This window comes from Mobula hypostoma, chromosome 17, assembly GCF_963921235.1.
Source record: "Mobula hypostoma chromosome 17, sMobHyp1.1, whole genome shotgun sequence".
In the NCBI taxonomy this organism is placed as follows: domain Eukaryota; kingdom Metazoa; phylum Chordata; class Chondrichthyes; order Myliobatiformes; family Myliobatidae; genus Mobula; species Mobula hypostoma.
The window spans coordinates 57,755,383-57,770,161 of record NC_086113.1 but is presented as its reverse complement, the minus strand read 5'-3'; the positions used below and the strand labels follow the sequence as shown (position 1 = coordinate 57,770,161).

At 40.8% G+C, this 14,779-nt stretch overlaps 1 protein-coding gene across 1 annotated transcript in view; it reads right to left on the bottom strand.

Moving 5' to 3' along the window:
* The window catches only part of ranbp9 (RAN binding protein 9), an 88,749-nt gene that overhangs the window by 31,164 nt on the left and 42,806 nt on the right, over positions 1–14,779 (bottom strand). Inside the window, exons 5-9 of the mRNA XM_063069949.1 lie at positions 10,584–10,606; positions 7,719–7,903; positions 6,356–6,468; positions 1,484–1,592; positions 229–425 (exon numbers count right to left, since the gene is read on the bottom strand). Coding sequence (XP_062926019.1) covers positions 229–425; positions 1,484–1,592; positions 6,356–6,468; positions 7,719–7,903; positions 10,584–10,606 — 627 coding nt within the window. The remainder of the gene's footprint in view (positions 1–228; positions 426–1,483; positions 1,593–6,355; positions 6,469–7,718; positions 7,904–10,583; positions 10,607–14,779) is intronic.

Genomic DNA, 14,779 nt, shown 5'->3' with positions numbered 1-14,779 from the left:
ATTTGTAGTGTCATGGAAAGGTCAGTTCTATTTGCAAATTGAGTGCATAGGTTGCAGTTTCTTCTATACAAGATGAGCTTTATCTTCAACATTTTCACATTTAGCCATAACAGATTCAATAAAGTACACTCCAGTCATCAATCAAGTAAATGCTGTATTTTTTCCTTGCAAGAGTAACTACTACAGAAGTTAATATTTCCTGCAAATTCTATCATTCTAAGCTTGTACCTGTAAAGTGACTATGTGAACCATTCCCTCTGCATGCTGCTAGGATGTGGATATTGCTTCCATGGCTGGGACTCATGCTGGGACTGTTGAAGGTTCTAGGGCTACCTGGGTAGCTGTCTTGAGACTTTGGACTTCGGCCTCCTAGACACCGTACTTCACTATCCGTTCCATTTACCATTTCTATAAACTGGCGGACTCTGGTATAAATACAAATTAAAAAAAGCCACTCAAAACTACATAAATGGCACACCAATTGTCAAATTCAAAACATATCTGTATCCTCATAGCTCATTAACGAAATTGCCTTTTGCTTCAACAGTTTTAATTTGGGTCCATGCCCGTAAATCAGTACGATAAGCCAGGAGTTCCCAACCTTTATGTCAATGAGCCTTACCATTAACCGCGGGGTCCATGGACCCCAGGTTGGGAATTCCTGCCTAAGCACTAAAGATTACCACATTCACATCTTCAATTACTTTTACTCCAAAGTAGTTCTAACTTAAATAGTACCAAATTGCTTAGAACATTTAATAGAAGACAAAGTAATTTTGGCACAAAGAGGCTTCAGGAATACCACTCAACAATTCAGAAACAAAGGATTGTAAATGCTGAAATCTGGAGCAACCCAGCAGCATCAGTGAGAGGAAAGGAGCTCATGTTTTCAGCTGAACCTTGCATCAGGACTGAGAGTGGGAAAATGGCAAGCAGAGGAGTGGCAAGAATTCTGAGGTAATTAGTGGATTGAAGAAGGGTACATAGCAGGTAGTGTAAGAGTGGAGCTGGAGTAAGACTGTGGCAGCTCTCCATCTATCTGCCAGTCATCCAATTCAACACAACTCACCTCCCATACCTGGCACTAGAAGCTTGTCATCTTACACCCATCAATCCATCAATCACATTAGAATCCTTTCCTGCCACTCCTCTTCTCTGTGCTGGTCACCTCACCTCTCCACTCAGTCCTGACGCAGGATTTCAATCTGAAGTGACAATTTCTTTCCTCCAACCTATGCTGCTTGACTTACTGAGTTCCAACAGCAGGTTGCTTGTTACAAAGCACAATTCCTTTGCATTCCTAGCTTTAATGTACTCATTAATGGATGTGAGTGTTTTTTTTAAGCCCAGTACCAATTGTCAATGATCACAAATTATTTCAGAAAATATCAAGCAGGTTGATAGGAATGAAATGGGAAAAAAAAATCATATAACTGGAACAGTCACACAACACTGCTAACAAACAGAATATACAGCAACTTACTTTAGCATAAAAAGGAGGTTGGATTTTCTTTCAAGAAGACCTGGATATAGCTGTTGCGTTGTTTCAATTGCTTCTCCCATTCTTCCAGCCAGTACCAACTTCTGAATTCCTTTTAAAAAAATTACAAGTTCAATGTGCCGATCTTTAATATCACCAATAAGGATTGCGGTTATTTTGGCATTAATATACAGTTGAGTTATTAAAAGCAAATAAGATGCTGACTGAAGGTCAAACTTACACTAACCCTCACCTTTGTTAGGACTGCACAACATTTTAACTTGCCTTCTCTGCTTCAAATTTATTACAAATAGGAAGTAACAACAAATGCTGTCGCAAGAATAAGATCACTTTGAACACCATACACACTGCAATTTTTAACATTTCTAAAGTAATCTTTTTCAAATAGCAATGCCAACTAGTCTCTCTGATTATTCAGTTCCATAACTTGAAGTTTGAATTTACATTTTATGCTAACCTAAAATTATGACTATGAGTGTATATAACAAGTTTTTGGACAGAATTAGTTATTATGCCAGAATAAATGCCAAACTATTGCACGTTCCACTGAAGGTAACCTAAGTATGGGCAAGCATTTCAGTAATTTGCTTCAACATAAACAGAAATGTCTTGAATTCTTTCCAAAAACAAAGTGTTGAATGAAAAGTTTCATGTAAACAGGACAACCCTTGATTTTTCCACTTCAATTGTCAGAGTTCAAAGTTTCAAAGGAACATTCATTCATTCTTTAACAGATCTGCTTAACAGGTTAAGATCCCTCTGAATGCCATTATTCTCATGTGCTCATCCAGGGCCATAAAGTTTGACATACTGATTTTTTTTTAAAAAACAGAGTCAGAGTTCTAGATCACAGAAACAATCCATTTGGCCCAACTCATCTGTGTCGACCAAGATGTATATCTGAGCTCATCCCATTCCCATAAGACCACAAGACATAGGAGCAGAATTAGGCCATCTGGCCCATCGAGTCTGCTCTGCCATTCAATCATGGCTGATCCATTTTTTCCAATCTCCTCAACCCCAGCTCCCAGCTTTCTCCCTGTAACATTTGATGCCATGTCCAATCAAGAACCTATCAATCTCTGCCTTAAGTACACCCAACGACCTGGCCTCCACAGCTGCATGTGGCAACAAATTCCACAAATTCACCACCCTTTGGCTAAAAATTTTCTCTACATCTGTTTTGAAAGGGTGCCTCTCTATCCTGAGGCTGTGCCCTCTTGTCCTAGACTCTCCCACTATGGGAAACATCCTTTCCACATCTACTCTGTCTAGGCCTTTCAACATTTCAAAAGTTTCAATGAGATTTCCCCCCCCCCCCATCCTTCTGAATTCTAGCGAGTACAGACCCAGAGCCATCAAATGTTCCTCATATGATAACTTTCATTCCTGGAATCATCCTTGTGAATCTCCTCTGGACACTCTCCAATACCGGCACATCTTTTCCAATATGAGGGGCCCAAAACTGTTCACACTACTCAATCCTCACCAGTGCCTTAAAAAGCCTCAGCATCACATCCTTGCTCTTGTGTTCTAGACCTCTTGAAATTAATGCTAACATGGCATTTGCCTTCTTCACCACTGACTCAACCTGCAAGCTAAACTTCAGGGTGTTCTGCACAAGGACTCCCAAGTCCCTCTGTATCTCAGATTCCTGGATTGTCTCCCCATTTAGAAAATAGCCTGCACATTTATTTCTTTTACCAAAGTGCATGACCATGCATTTTCCAACATTTTATTTCATTTGCCACTTTCTTGCCCATTCTTCTAATCTGTCCAAGTCCTTTTGCATCCTACCTGTTTCCTCAACACTACCTGCCCCTCCACCAATCTTCGTATCATCTGCAAACTTGGCAACAAAGCCATCTTTCCATCATCTAAATCATTTGTTTACAGCATAAAAATAAGTGGTCCCAACACCGACCCCTGTGGAAAACCACAAGTCATTGGCAGCCAACCAGAAAAGGGTCCATTTATTCCCACTCGCTGCCTCCTACCAATCAGCCAATACTCTAACCATGTTAGTAACTTTCCTGTAATAACATGGGCTCTTAACTTGGTAAGTAGTCTCATGAGTGGCACCTGTCAAAAGCCTTCTGAAAATCCAAATATACAACATCCATTGCATCCCCTTTATCTACCCTATTTGTAATCTCCTCAAATTTCAACAGGTTTGTCAGGCAGGATTTTCCCTGAAGGAATGTGTCACCAGGTACTCCATCACCTCATCCTCTAACATCTTCCCAACCACTGAGGTCAGGTTAACTGGTCTATAATTTCCTTTCTGCTGCCTTCCTCCTTTCTTAAAGAATGGAGTAACATTTGCAATTTTCCAGTCCTCTGGCACCATGCCAGACTCCAACAATTTTTGAAAGATCATTTCTAATGCCACCACAATCTCTAACACTACCTCTTTCAGAACCCTATGGTGCAGTTCCTCTGGTCCAGGTGACTTGTGTACCTTCAGGTCTTTCAGCTTTTTGAGCACCTTCTCTTTTGTAACAGTAACTACACTCACTTCTCTTCCTTCACACACTACAACATCAGGCATACTGCTAGTGTCTTCCACAGTGAAGTCTGATACAAAATACTCATTTAGTTCATCAGCCATCTCTTTGTCCGCCGTTATTATTTCTCCTGCCTCATTTTCTAGCGGTCCTACATCCACTCTCATTTCTTTAACTTTTAACATACTTGTAAAAACTTTTACTATCCACTGATATTATTTGCTAGCTTGCTTTCATATTTCATTGTTTCCCTTCTAATGATTTATTAGTTGCTCTCTGTAGGTTTTTAAAAACGTCCTAATCCTCTATATTCCCTCTAATTTTTACTTTGTTGTATGCCCTTTCTTTTGCTTTTACAATAGCTTTGACTTCTCTTGTCAGCCACAGTTGTACTATTTTACCATTTGAGTCTTTCTTCATTTTTGGAATACATATGTCCTGCACCTTCCTCACTTTTCCCAGAAACACATGCCATTGCTGCTCTGCTGACATCCCTGCCAGCAGCTCCTCAATTTACTTTGGCCAACTCCTCTCTCATACCACTGTAATTTCCCTTACTCCACTGAAATACTGCTATATCAAACCTTACTTTCTCACTATCAAATTTTGAGTTGAATACAATCATATTGTGATCACTGGTTCCTAAGGGTTCTTTTACCTTAAGCTCCCTAATTGCTTCAGTTCATTACATTACACCCAATCCAATAAAGCTGATCCCCTAGTAGGCTCAACAACAAGCTGCTCTAAAAAGCTATCTCTTAGGCATTCAACAAACTCACTCGAGATCCATTACCAACCTGATTTTCCCAATCCATTTGCATGTTAAAATCTCCCATTACTACCATAACATTGCCCTTTTGACTCGCTTTTTCTATCTCCTGTTGTAATCTGTGGTCCGCCTCACAGCCACTGTTGGGAGGCCTGTATATAACTGCCATCAACGTCCTTTTACCCTTGCAGTTTCTTAACTCAACCCACAAGGATTTAACATCTTCTGATCCTATGTCACATCTTTCTACCAATTTGATGCCATTCTTTACCAGTAGAGCCACACCATCCCCTCTGCCTACCTCTCTGACATAACGTGTAACCTTGGATATTCAGCTCCCAACTACAACCAGCCTTCAGCCACGATTCACAGATGGCCACAATATCATACCTAGTAACACTGCAACATGATCATCCACCTTATTTCTTATACTCCACACATTGAGATACAATACATTGAGTACCTTATTTGCTACGCCTTCTGACTCTGCATCCCTAATGATTTGATACTCAGCCTGTTGGCTGCAACCAAGTCCCATCACCTACCTGCCCTTCCTGACAATCTGACTGCACGCCATTTTTATTTTTTTACCATCCGTCCTTTCCCGAGTCCCTTCACTCCGGTTACCACCCACCTGCCAAGTTAGTTTAAATCCTGCCCAACAGCTCTAACAAACCTGCCCGCGAGAACATTGGTCCCCCTTGGGTTCAGGTGCAACCATCACTTTTGAACAGGTCATACCTCCCCAAGAAGAGATCCCAATTATCCAAGAACCTGAAGCCCTGGCCCCTGCACCAGCTTCACAGCCATGCATTCATCTACCATATCATCCTGTTTCTACCCTCACTGGCATGTGGCACAGGCAGCAATCCAGAAATTACTACCCAGGAGGTCCAGCTTCTCAGCTTTCTAAATTCTCTTTTCAGGACCTCTCTACTTTTCTTTCCTATGTCATTGGTACCAATATGTACGAAGACATCTGGCTGCTCCCCCTCCCCCTCCAAAATGTTGTGGATGCAATCTGAGACACCCCTGACCTAGCACCTGGGAGGCAACATACCACCCAGATGTCCCATTCACATTCACAGAATCTCTTGTCTGTTACCCTCACTATCGAGTCCCCTATCACTACTGCTCCCTTCTCTCTTTCCCTTCTGCACCATGGGCCCAAGCTCAGTGCCTGTAACCTGGTCGCCATGGCATTCTTCCGGGAGGTCATCCCCCACAAAAGTAGCCACAGCAGTATACTTGTTTTTGAGGGGAATGGCCACAGGGGTGCTTTGCTCTAACTGCCAATTTCAATTTCTCCTGACGGTCACCTAAGCTACCCGCCTCCTGCAACTTCAGGGTGACTACTTTCCTGTAACTTTGATCAATTATATCCTCGCTCTCCCATACAAGCCGAAGGTCATCCATTTGCTGCTCCAGATCCCCAAAAGCAGATTTCACCTGCCTTTCACCCATATCCTCTAAACCTACTCGATCAATGTATCCATCTATATGTCACACCCTCTTCAGGCTATTTACATGAAACAACACTACAGAAGATAATCAAAACCCAATTGATTTTACACTCACTTTGTCTATTTTTAATTGATGCTAGCTCTTCTTGGAAAGCTTGTCCTGTGGATCTGGCAAACGCTTCAGCTGTAGCACAATAACCATGATGCACTAAGTAAGATGAAACCATTCTAGGAATTGAATGAAAGGAAAGGTTAAATAGCTCAAAATTAGCAGTATTACAGTAGTCACATGCAATGCAACTTCGTAACATTCTGGTAAAGAGGATTACACCAGGCTATAAATGTGCAATAACAGGAAACCCTTACCAAACAACTCAATAAAAAGTCTTTCAAACATTTTTTTTCTGCACAGTTCAACATGCAGGTAACAAAGCTGGGACTTTTGCAAATACATTTGCCGAAACAGCATCCATATGCCGTGAATACACATATGTATGCATACACACAAACTCAATTGGTCAAATTTTCAGGGGAATAGATGAAAAAGCTGATCATGTTCTCAAACTTGGAAGAATTTACAACAAAAATACATCTGCTTTTTGCACCTTCCGCTAATGTGATTTTATTACCAAGATGATTCTGTCAATTAAATCAGGAAACCTTGGTTACTTAGATAATAAATGACTATTTTAATGAAAAAGGCTGACCTTACACAAGAAAGTGCACATACAAAACACAAGCATCATATTCATGAGTGCAAGCATGCATAAGAGACAAACAAGTGGAAACATGTGTGAGAAACAAAGGTTCTCTCACATGGAAGAGGTGGATAAAAGGAACATGTGAACAAGTGAAACAACAGGAGGAAAAATTACTGCTTTAAGCGATAAGAAATATAAACTGAACTGGATAATTAATACATAACCCAAAGCACAAGATTATCCTTTAATTAAACTTACACTCCAATCTCTGAGCTAATGCATCGGCAGAGCACTGAGCTATTCTTAGCTGCAACCAAAACAACTTTTTTTGTAGCTTTGTAAACCTTAGGAAGGGAAAAAAAGAAAGAAAACAAGAGAAAAGAAAGATTCCTTTGGATAGGAGAGGAGGGTTATTACAATTTCAAATTGCCTGCCCTAGAAATAGATCGAGATGTGTGGGATTTTAATTGCTATGATCCCTGACCTGGTCAATCTCTCCTACTGGAATTTATTAAAAAGGGTACCATCAAATAAGGCAGAGAGGTTTGAAAATGCAACATATGGTTGATCATTTTTCAAAGTGACCAGATTTATTATAAGCAGTAAACATACTGAAATACTGTGCAGCATTTAACATCAAGAAATACAAATTATATTTAACTGAAGCAAGACAACAAGCAATCTTTGAAATCTAGATCAAATTGAGTCACAGGAAAGAAAAACTGAATATTTGAAATTGAAAATGCTACTGTAGATAACAGATAATGCGTCACCTACTTCTGTATCATTGTCTGCCATTCCCCTTCCCGATCTCCTACTGGGAACCTTTCAATCTGACTCTGAATTTTAGATCTCCATTCCCGCATGTAGTCCTCTATATCAAAAACAAATGGATGCTGTCCAAAATTAGCATCTATCACCTCTCCTGGTGTCTGCAGTCCAACTGTAGGATATAAATTTGGCTGAATAAGAGAGAAAAAAAATGTCATTTTGCAAGCTTTCAACTCTTCAAATGGTCCAGTTATCCCTTTGCAGACCATGATCATGTACTAATAATGTGACAAAGTTTGGCAGCTGAAAATTGTCTTAAAGCAGAGGGGATTTTATTTCTGCAAATATTTACCGATGAATAAAGTTGCAAACTTCTGAGATGAAATAACTAGGCTAGTGACCATGATCTGGAATTCCCCCCCTCCCCTCCATTGCTTTCCTTTCAACAATTTTTTCCCCACCTCTGTGAAAGATCCAAATTATCACAGTCATAGTACTCTTTATCCTTTGACAGAATTAAGGTTCAGAATTTTGCAAATCATCAGTACAGAGCTATGAGCTCAGAGCTTTGGCAGTTGTGAAGCTTTCAGGTCATTTGGCAGAATGGAGAGCTTTGAAACAGCACTCAGGCCATGTCACCAGAATCCAGAATGCTTTGGCCAGCAATTTAGGTCCTGTCCATATGGATCAGGCAAGTATGGGCAGGGGCAGATTCAGGCAAAAATTGGTACCTGTACTTAAAACAAAAAACTGGCCAATCATCCCTCTTTACAAATACAGCTTTATTCACCAAGTATTTCCAGCAATTTCTGTTAGGCTCCATTCCTTGACAAAACTGAGCAAAATGGAGATGTTCACACAATTTCTCATCAATCTCACCAAGGAGAATGACAGGTTATTATAATGCACATAATTTATACACAATCTTCCACTCCCTGCATTTTCCTAGAGAGAAAAAAAATCATCTTGCTTTTTAGAGTTGCTGCAACAGTTTTCATCTTCTCCACCTTTTGACTATTTTGAGTACACATTTTGATCATTATACAGTTTGCTAATGCAAAGTAGTAGTTGTTGTTACCGTCTGCGCCTTGCAGCGCATCAGGCAGCAACCTTGCCATTTCTTTAGCGTCTATTTTTGCAAGGCCAAGTTGCTAGTTCAATAAGGCCAGCATGGATGCAAAGTGTCAAGAAGCTGGCCAGATTCAAATCCAGGACCACTCGCCTCGAAGTCTGGTGCGGATGCCACTACACCACCAGCCGACTATTGCTATTGCTTACCCTACCCTAATTAAAACCAAATAGCCAAGAAGTTGGTGAACAGCCAGTTCGGGATTTTACACCTAGTGAATCCTACACACATCTCCAGTACACCCCTCAGAAGCTACACATCACATTTTGAACCCTGGATTGTGTAAGTCACAGGGTGACCAAATGATAAACAAGACAATATAAAGTAAGGTCCATTCATTTCTGTGAATAGAATTTGTTCTTGCCCAGCTGTACAACTGCTTCATTATACAAGACATTGTATTAATGCATCGGGACTTGTGTTCAGCCTCCTGAATCTGAAAGTGAAGTTAATAGGAATTCGGGAGAAAGGAACTTGCAGGGATGTAGAGAAACATTTTTCTCATCTCTGTCAATCATGCTTCAAGGTAACTGGGTTCATTTATCCACATTTCAGCAGGTGCACATCACCACATGGCCAGCATGTATTGCCCTTGAAGAGTGGAGAGCCACAACCTTAAACCACTGAGGTCTTTTTAATGAAGATACACTATTGAAGTTGTGAGTAGGAAATTCCAGGATTCAAACTAAGTTTTCGTGAAGTAACAAAAAATAAATTCCAAGTATTACATGATGAAACAATCAAATGAATGCATTCCTACCCATTGGCTGCCCTTGTTAGTTGTGGACGTACACAGATTTGGAAACTGCTGGCTGAGTAGCCGGACTAGTAACTGGTCTTTGGTGGCATGCAATACAGACAGTGTGACTGTGGCAAAATGAATGTGAATATTTTGGTGGATACAGTGCCAATCAAGTGGGCCTGAAAGATGTGAAGCTTCTTGAGCATTCATAGAGTTGAAAGCAATTCAGTGATGACCCCAATTATTGAATGTAGAGTGGCCTTGGGGTGGAAGGAGGGGGAGGAGGAAATATGCCAAAGGATATCCAAACTCTGAACCAAGAACGTGGCTGGTAAATGAAGACAACACCCTCCTCTCAGGATGTTGGGATACTGTCTCTACGTTAAGACTGCCATTGAACTGCATAATTCAGTTGATGTGAAGAGATAAGGAGCTTAGTCCTAAAATGTCCCAAACTAATCAGTAATTGTCCAATTACAAATGGATAAAGACTAACCTGAAAACTCAACTATTTAAAAAACAATCAAATGTATGTCCTGAAAGGGTAGTTAAGCACTCAAATAATAGGCAACTAAATCCCAGTGCAATTTGTGTTCCTCTCTGCTTTATTCCACAAGACGTCAGATCCAACGATCAGAACTATTCACTTGTTGTCAGAACAATTGTTTCTAAAGAATAAACAGAGGCCTCGTGATGAAACTTAAAGCTGTGAAGAATTAATTCTGAAGAATCAATTTGATCGATTGTCAGGATGAAACCGGGTCTGTGGTTTCCTGAGTGTTGTAATGCTTGATGTTTCATACATTATTCTCAACAAGATGGAGTAGATGGACACAAATGACAGTCATTTTTGTCCATGGGGAACCCAAAATTGAAACAAGCCAATTTAAACATGGAAAGCATTTGAAACAATTTAAGCTGTAACACCCCTACACCACCACACCCCACCCCCCACACACACAGTGTTTAGGAAAATAATTATTAAAAATAATTGCCTTACCGGTAGATCTGTGAAAGCAATACCTGTGGTAAAGAGAAAATATCAAATGAAAACAAAGCTGGCTCTTCTGTATATTCTTACTTTTCTCGTAACTTGAAGTATCTATGCCTGGTAACTAAATGCAGTCTTGTATATGATCAGATATAAAACTAACCAAAACTAATTTTACAGACACATTTGGCAAAAAATACTGAGGATTAGATAAGAACAAAAGGAATGGCCTTTCTCAAACCTGAAGAGAAAAGAGTGATGAAGGAATTTTATTTTTCTCCAACGATCTTTGGAATTCTCCATTCTGTGCAAAACTAACTAAAGTATTCAATGCTGAGAGATTTTACAAACTGTCTAAAGAGCTGAGGGTTATTAATAACAGTTAAAGTGGACTATCAAAATCAGATCATGACATAATTGGATGGGAAGAAATTACTTGGGGTGGACTAGAGAACCCACCTTTTCCTCTATTTCATACAATGCCACCACAAAGAGAGATTTGGACAATCTTCAGATACTGTTTAAAATGTATTACTTTGGATAATTGCAAGTTAAAAAGTATGCAGCCCAGGATCTCATTTCTCACTAAATTGAACTCATTTGAAGTGTTCGGAAATTTCAACCCATGTTTGGATGCAACTATCTTAGACAAGTCAGAAACACTAGCAACTCGGCAGATGCTGGAACAACACACACAAAATGCTGGAAGACTGAGCAGGTCAGGTAGCATCTATGGAAGTGACTAAACAGTCGACACTTCAGGCCGAGACACTTCTTCAGGACTAGAAAGGAAGGGGGAAGATGCCAGAATAAAAAGGTGGGAGGGGGGCAAGATAGCTTAAAGGTTAGCTCTGAGCATAGAAAAACAAATCAGATTATTTGTGTTTTTCGATGCTCAAGAACATTCTCATGACACCAGGACTCCAGGTCTCCACCCTTAGATAATATTCCGTGATTGGACATGGCTCCTCAAACAGATTAATAAAGATCATGCTTAATAACATGCAATATTTTCCATTAAAAGTGTGGATGATTTAACAGGGTCATGGCCACATCTTTAATTCCTAGACCTTCTGAGAAGTAAACCTTGGACCGGGGTGACAAACCTTTGAGAGCAGGTGCCCAAATTGGCAATATTCTTCTAAATTGTTCTCATGTGGTAGGGTAATTTTTAGCAGAGATCATCATTGATTGATGAACTAATAACAATAATTATGGACTTTAAGGAAAAGAGATAAGCCCTTTTTCTTATTATGGTAAAACAGTGAACACACATAAAATTATAACACGGATTGAACTAAATGAAGCACTTTAGAAAGCCTGTTCAAAAATTAATCTTTTGAAAAAACTGAAAAATATTCATGGAGGCACTAAACTACATACAGATTTACCATTATTATCACTGAATGCCCAAGTGTTCACCTACAAATGACAAGAATAAGCTGAGCGATGCCACTGCCAACTAGCCCAACCATTTACTATCCAATACTCACATGTACACCAAGTCTGCGAGGATTTCAAAACACATCATTTAACGTCATGTATTCTTGCAACCATCTAGCTGGTGCCAAGCTAGTGTAAGATGGTTCCTATGAAAGCATCTCACTGCTTGAGATGTAAAAAAAAATTCACCGCTTCATTTGGCAGTAAGGATAATAATGTACCTTTTTATCTGAGTGGGGTGTAAGAATGGAGGGGCAGCACTGCATGCCATGTGCCCACAAAATTTTTTAGTGTGCCACCTGGATTCAGCCTATGTGCACAATAAATCAATTTCTCAAGCAACTGAAGTACTTGCTATGCTGCAAGGAACGATTAACATTCAGCAAGGGCAAATGCTGGAAGAATTAGTGAAAGGAAATGAGCAATGAAGAGGTTCACTGAAAGCTCTGCTCCCAAACCAAAGGAATAAGTGATTCTTGTCCCAGAACTGGAAAGCAACCATCATCCTCTAACACTTTGTAGCAAACTATGCATCCACAAAGATTTCAGACATTGTTTTCTACAGTCTAGTGAGATACAAGGTGAATACAAATAGAATCAACTGGATGGGGCACTTCCTCCATGGATCATGGACCAAATCCACCAGTATTTTCAAGAAACAATGCATGAGCAACTAGAAATAAAGGAAGAAAATAATATTTAAACCAATAGATCAAGGCTATAAGTCATAATTAGAGGAGATAGAGCAACGTTTATCAGATCTTGCCTTTCTTGCAACTGCATCAAGCAAGTGCATTGCCAATATAGCAAAAGATCAAACTATTTAAAAACACAAACACGGGGAAATCCGCAGGTGCTGGAAATTCACGCAATACACACAAAAAATGCTGGTGAACGCAGCAGGCCAGGCAGCATCTATAGGAAGAGGTACAGTCAACGTTTCGGGCCAAGACCCTTCGTCAGGACTAACTGAAAGAAGAGATAGTAAGAGATTTGAAAGTGGGAGGGGGAGGGGGAGATCCGAAATGATAGGAGAAGACAGGAGGGGGAGGGATGAAGCTAGGAGCTGGAAAGTTGATTGGCAAAAGGGATATGAGGCTGGAGAAGGGAGAGGATCATGGGACGGGAGGCCTAGGGAGAAAGAAAGGGGGAGGGGAGCCCAGAGGATGGGCAAGGAGTTATAGTGAGAGGGACAAAAGGAGAAAAGAGAGAGAGGGGAAAAAAGGGGGAAAAAATAATAATAATAATAATAAATAAATAAGGGATGGGATACGAAGGGGAGGTGGGGCATTAACGGAAGTTTGACAAGTCAATGTTCATGCCATCAGGTTGGAGGCGACCCAGACGGAATATAAGGTGTTGTTCCTCCAACCTGAGTGTGGCTTCATCTTGACAGTACGGGAGGGCTGTGGATAGACATATCAGAATGGAAATGGGACGTGGAATTAAAATGTGTGGCCACTGGGAGATCCTGCTTTCTCTGGCGGACAGAGCGTAGGTGTTTAGCGAAATGGTCTCCCAGCCTGCACCGGGTCTCGTCAATATATAGAAAGCCACATCGGGAGCACCGGACACTGTATATCACCCCAGCCGACTCACAGGTGAAGTGTCACCTCACCTAGAAGGACTGTCTGGGACCCTGAATGGTGGTGAGGGAGGAAGTGTCAGGGCACATGTAGCACTTGTTCCGCTTACAATAATAAGTGCTGGGAGGGAGATCGGTGGGAAGGGATGGGGGGGTGGGGGAACAAGTGGACAAGGGAGTCCCGTAGGGGGCGATCCCTGCGGAAAGCAGAAAGTGGGGGGGGGGGGAGGGAAAGATATGCTTAGTGGTGGGATCCCGTTGGAGGTGGCGAAAGTTACGGAGAATTATATGTTGGACTTGGAGGCTGGTGGGGTGGTAGGTGAGGACAAGGGGAACCCTATTCCTAGTGGGGTGGCGGGAGGATAGGGTAAGAGCAGATGTGTTTGAGAGCAGAGTTGATAGTGGAGGAAGGGAAGCCCCTTTCTTTAAAAAAAAAAGAGGACATCTCCTTTGCCATCCCCTTCTCGCAATTCCTCCGTCTCCACCGCATCTGCTCTCAGGATGAGGCTTTTCATTTCAGGATGAAGGAGATGTCCCATTCAGCTATCATCCCAGTATGTACTGACTGTGACTTATGTTAGCTCTAAATTAAGCAATCCTCATATAATATCCTCATCCTTATTATCACTCCATCCATTGTTTTGCCCTCTTCTCATCTCTAATTGCTTCCAGTTATAAACCTTTAGATTCTGCAGATCTGTCTACTTGAATATTTCTGAATGTAATTGCTCCAGTATTGGTTGCTGTCTCCAGGTGAGTAGAGTGCACAGTGTTGGTTCATCTATAAACATTTGCCAGAGGAAATGCAATTAAGATTCACAAGATTAATTCTGAGGATGACATACATAGAGGAGAAATTGCATAGAGTAGCATGTATGCTCATGAATTAATGAAAGGAGATCCCATTGAAACTTAAAATGTTTCCAGGTATTGATAGGATGGGTTTGACAATCATTAGTTGAACCATTTGGGACCAAGTTAAGGGGAAATTCCTTCATACAACTGGTGAATTTTTGGAACCCTCAAGTCCCAAAGAGCCATGGGGTGGCGGGGGGGGGGGAAATCATTTGGCTCATCCACAGCATTGATTGATAGACTTATTGATAGCAAGGGGAGCAAGGTTTCAGAGATAGTTCAAGAAACTATCGAAGCAAATCAGCCACAATCATGCTGAATA